Source organism: Myotis brandtii, unplaced genomic scaffold (genome assembly GCF_000412655.1).
Source record: "Myotis brandtii unplaced genomic scaffold, ASM41265v1 scaffold357, whole genome shotgun sequence".
NCBI lineage: Eukaryota > Metazoa > Chordata > Mammalia > Chiroptera > Vespertilionidae > Myotis > Myotis brandtii.
In genome coordinates, this window is record NW_005363729.1 from 917375 (window position 1) to 918050 (window position 676).

Below are 676 nucleotides of genomic sequence, written 5' to 3' on the forward strand. Positions count from 1 at the left end.
GCGAGATTCCGTTCCTTAATGTCCCTGAGCCCTTTAGCCAGAGCCGTTTCCACGGTGAGTGTGACCCGTAGGTTTCCATCATGTCCGCCTTCCTTTCTGTGCACGTGTCTGTGTGCGCCCTCCGCTCGCGGGCACCAGGCGCACATCCCTGCAGATGCAGTGGGACCCGCTCGCGGGCACCGGGCGCACATCCCTGCAGATGCAGTGGGACCCCGGCTGCCCCGTGTCCCCCAGGTACTGGCTTGTGGGAGTCCCGCCTCTTGCCCCACCTTTTCCCTGGAAGCCAAGCGGAGGGGAGGCCGGCAGAGGGGGTGCCTACAGGAAAGGAACTGAGAGGCCGGGTGCGGGGCAGTCGCTGGCTGTCATACAGCACTGGCTGAGGTTCCCACAGATCTGGGCAAAAGGCCAAACCTGAGGGTCCCCCGGGCAAAGGGGCCCGAGGAGCAAGAGGCTGTGGGGTGCACTAGGGAGCGGCGAGGGATTCCCGGGCGAGAGGGGAGGAAGGAAAGAGGAGACACCCCTCTGCCTACCCAGGCTGAGCCCCATGGGTGACCCCAGCTCAGATTTACACCAGAGTCAACTCACGCTCTCAAACCAGATGAGCCAGCCCCCTGATGCCACAGCCCTGCCGGGGACAGTGTCCCGGGCTCCGAGGTCCTGGGGGGCATGCAGAGCC

At 65.1% G+C, this 676-nt stretch overlaps 1 protein-coding gene across 1 annotated transcript in view; it reads right to left on the bottom strand.

Annotated features, from left to right (window-relative positions):
* ADAMTS13 (ADAM metallopeptidase with thrombospondin type 1 motif, 13) overlaps positions 1-546 on the bottom strand; it is a 24959-nt gene extending 24413 nt beyond the window's left edge. Inside the window, 2 exon segments of the mRNA XM_014544224.1 lie at positions 320-393; positions 531-546. Of these exon segments, the coding sequence (XP_014399710.1) occupies positions 320-393; positions 531-546 (90 nt within the window).
* Between the last annotated feature and the right edge of the window lie 130 nt (positions 547-676).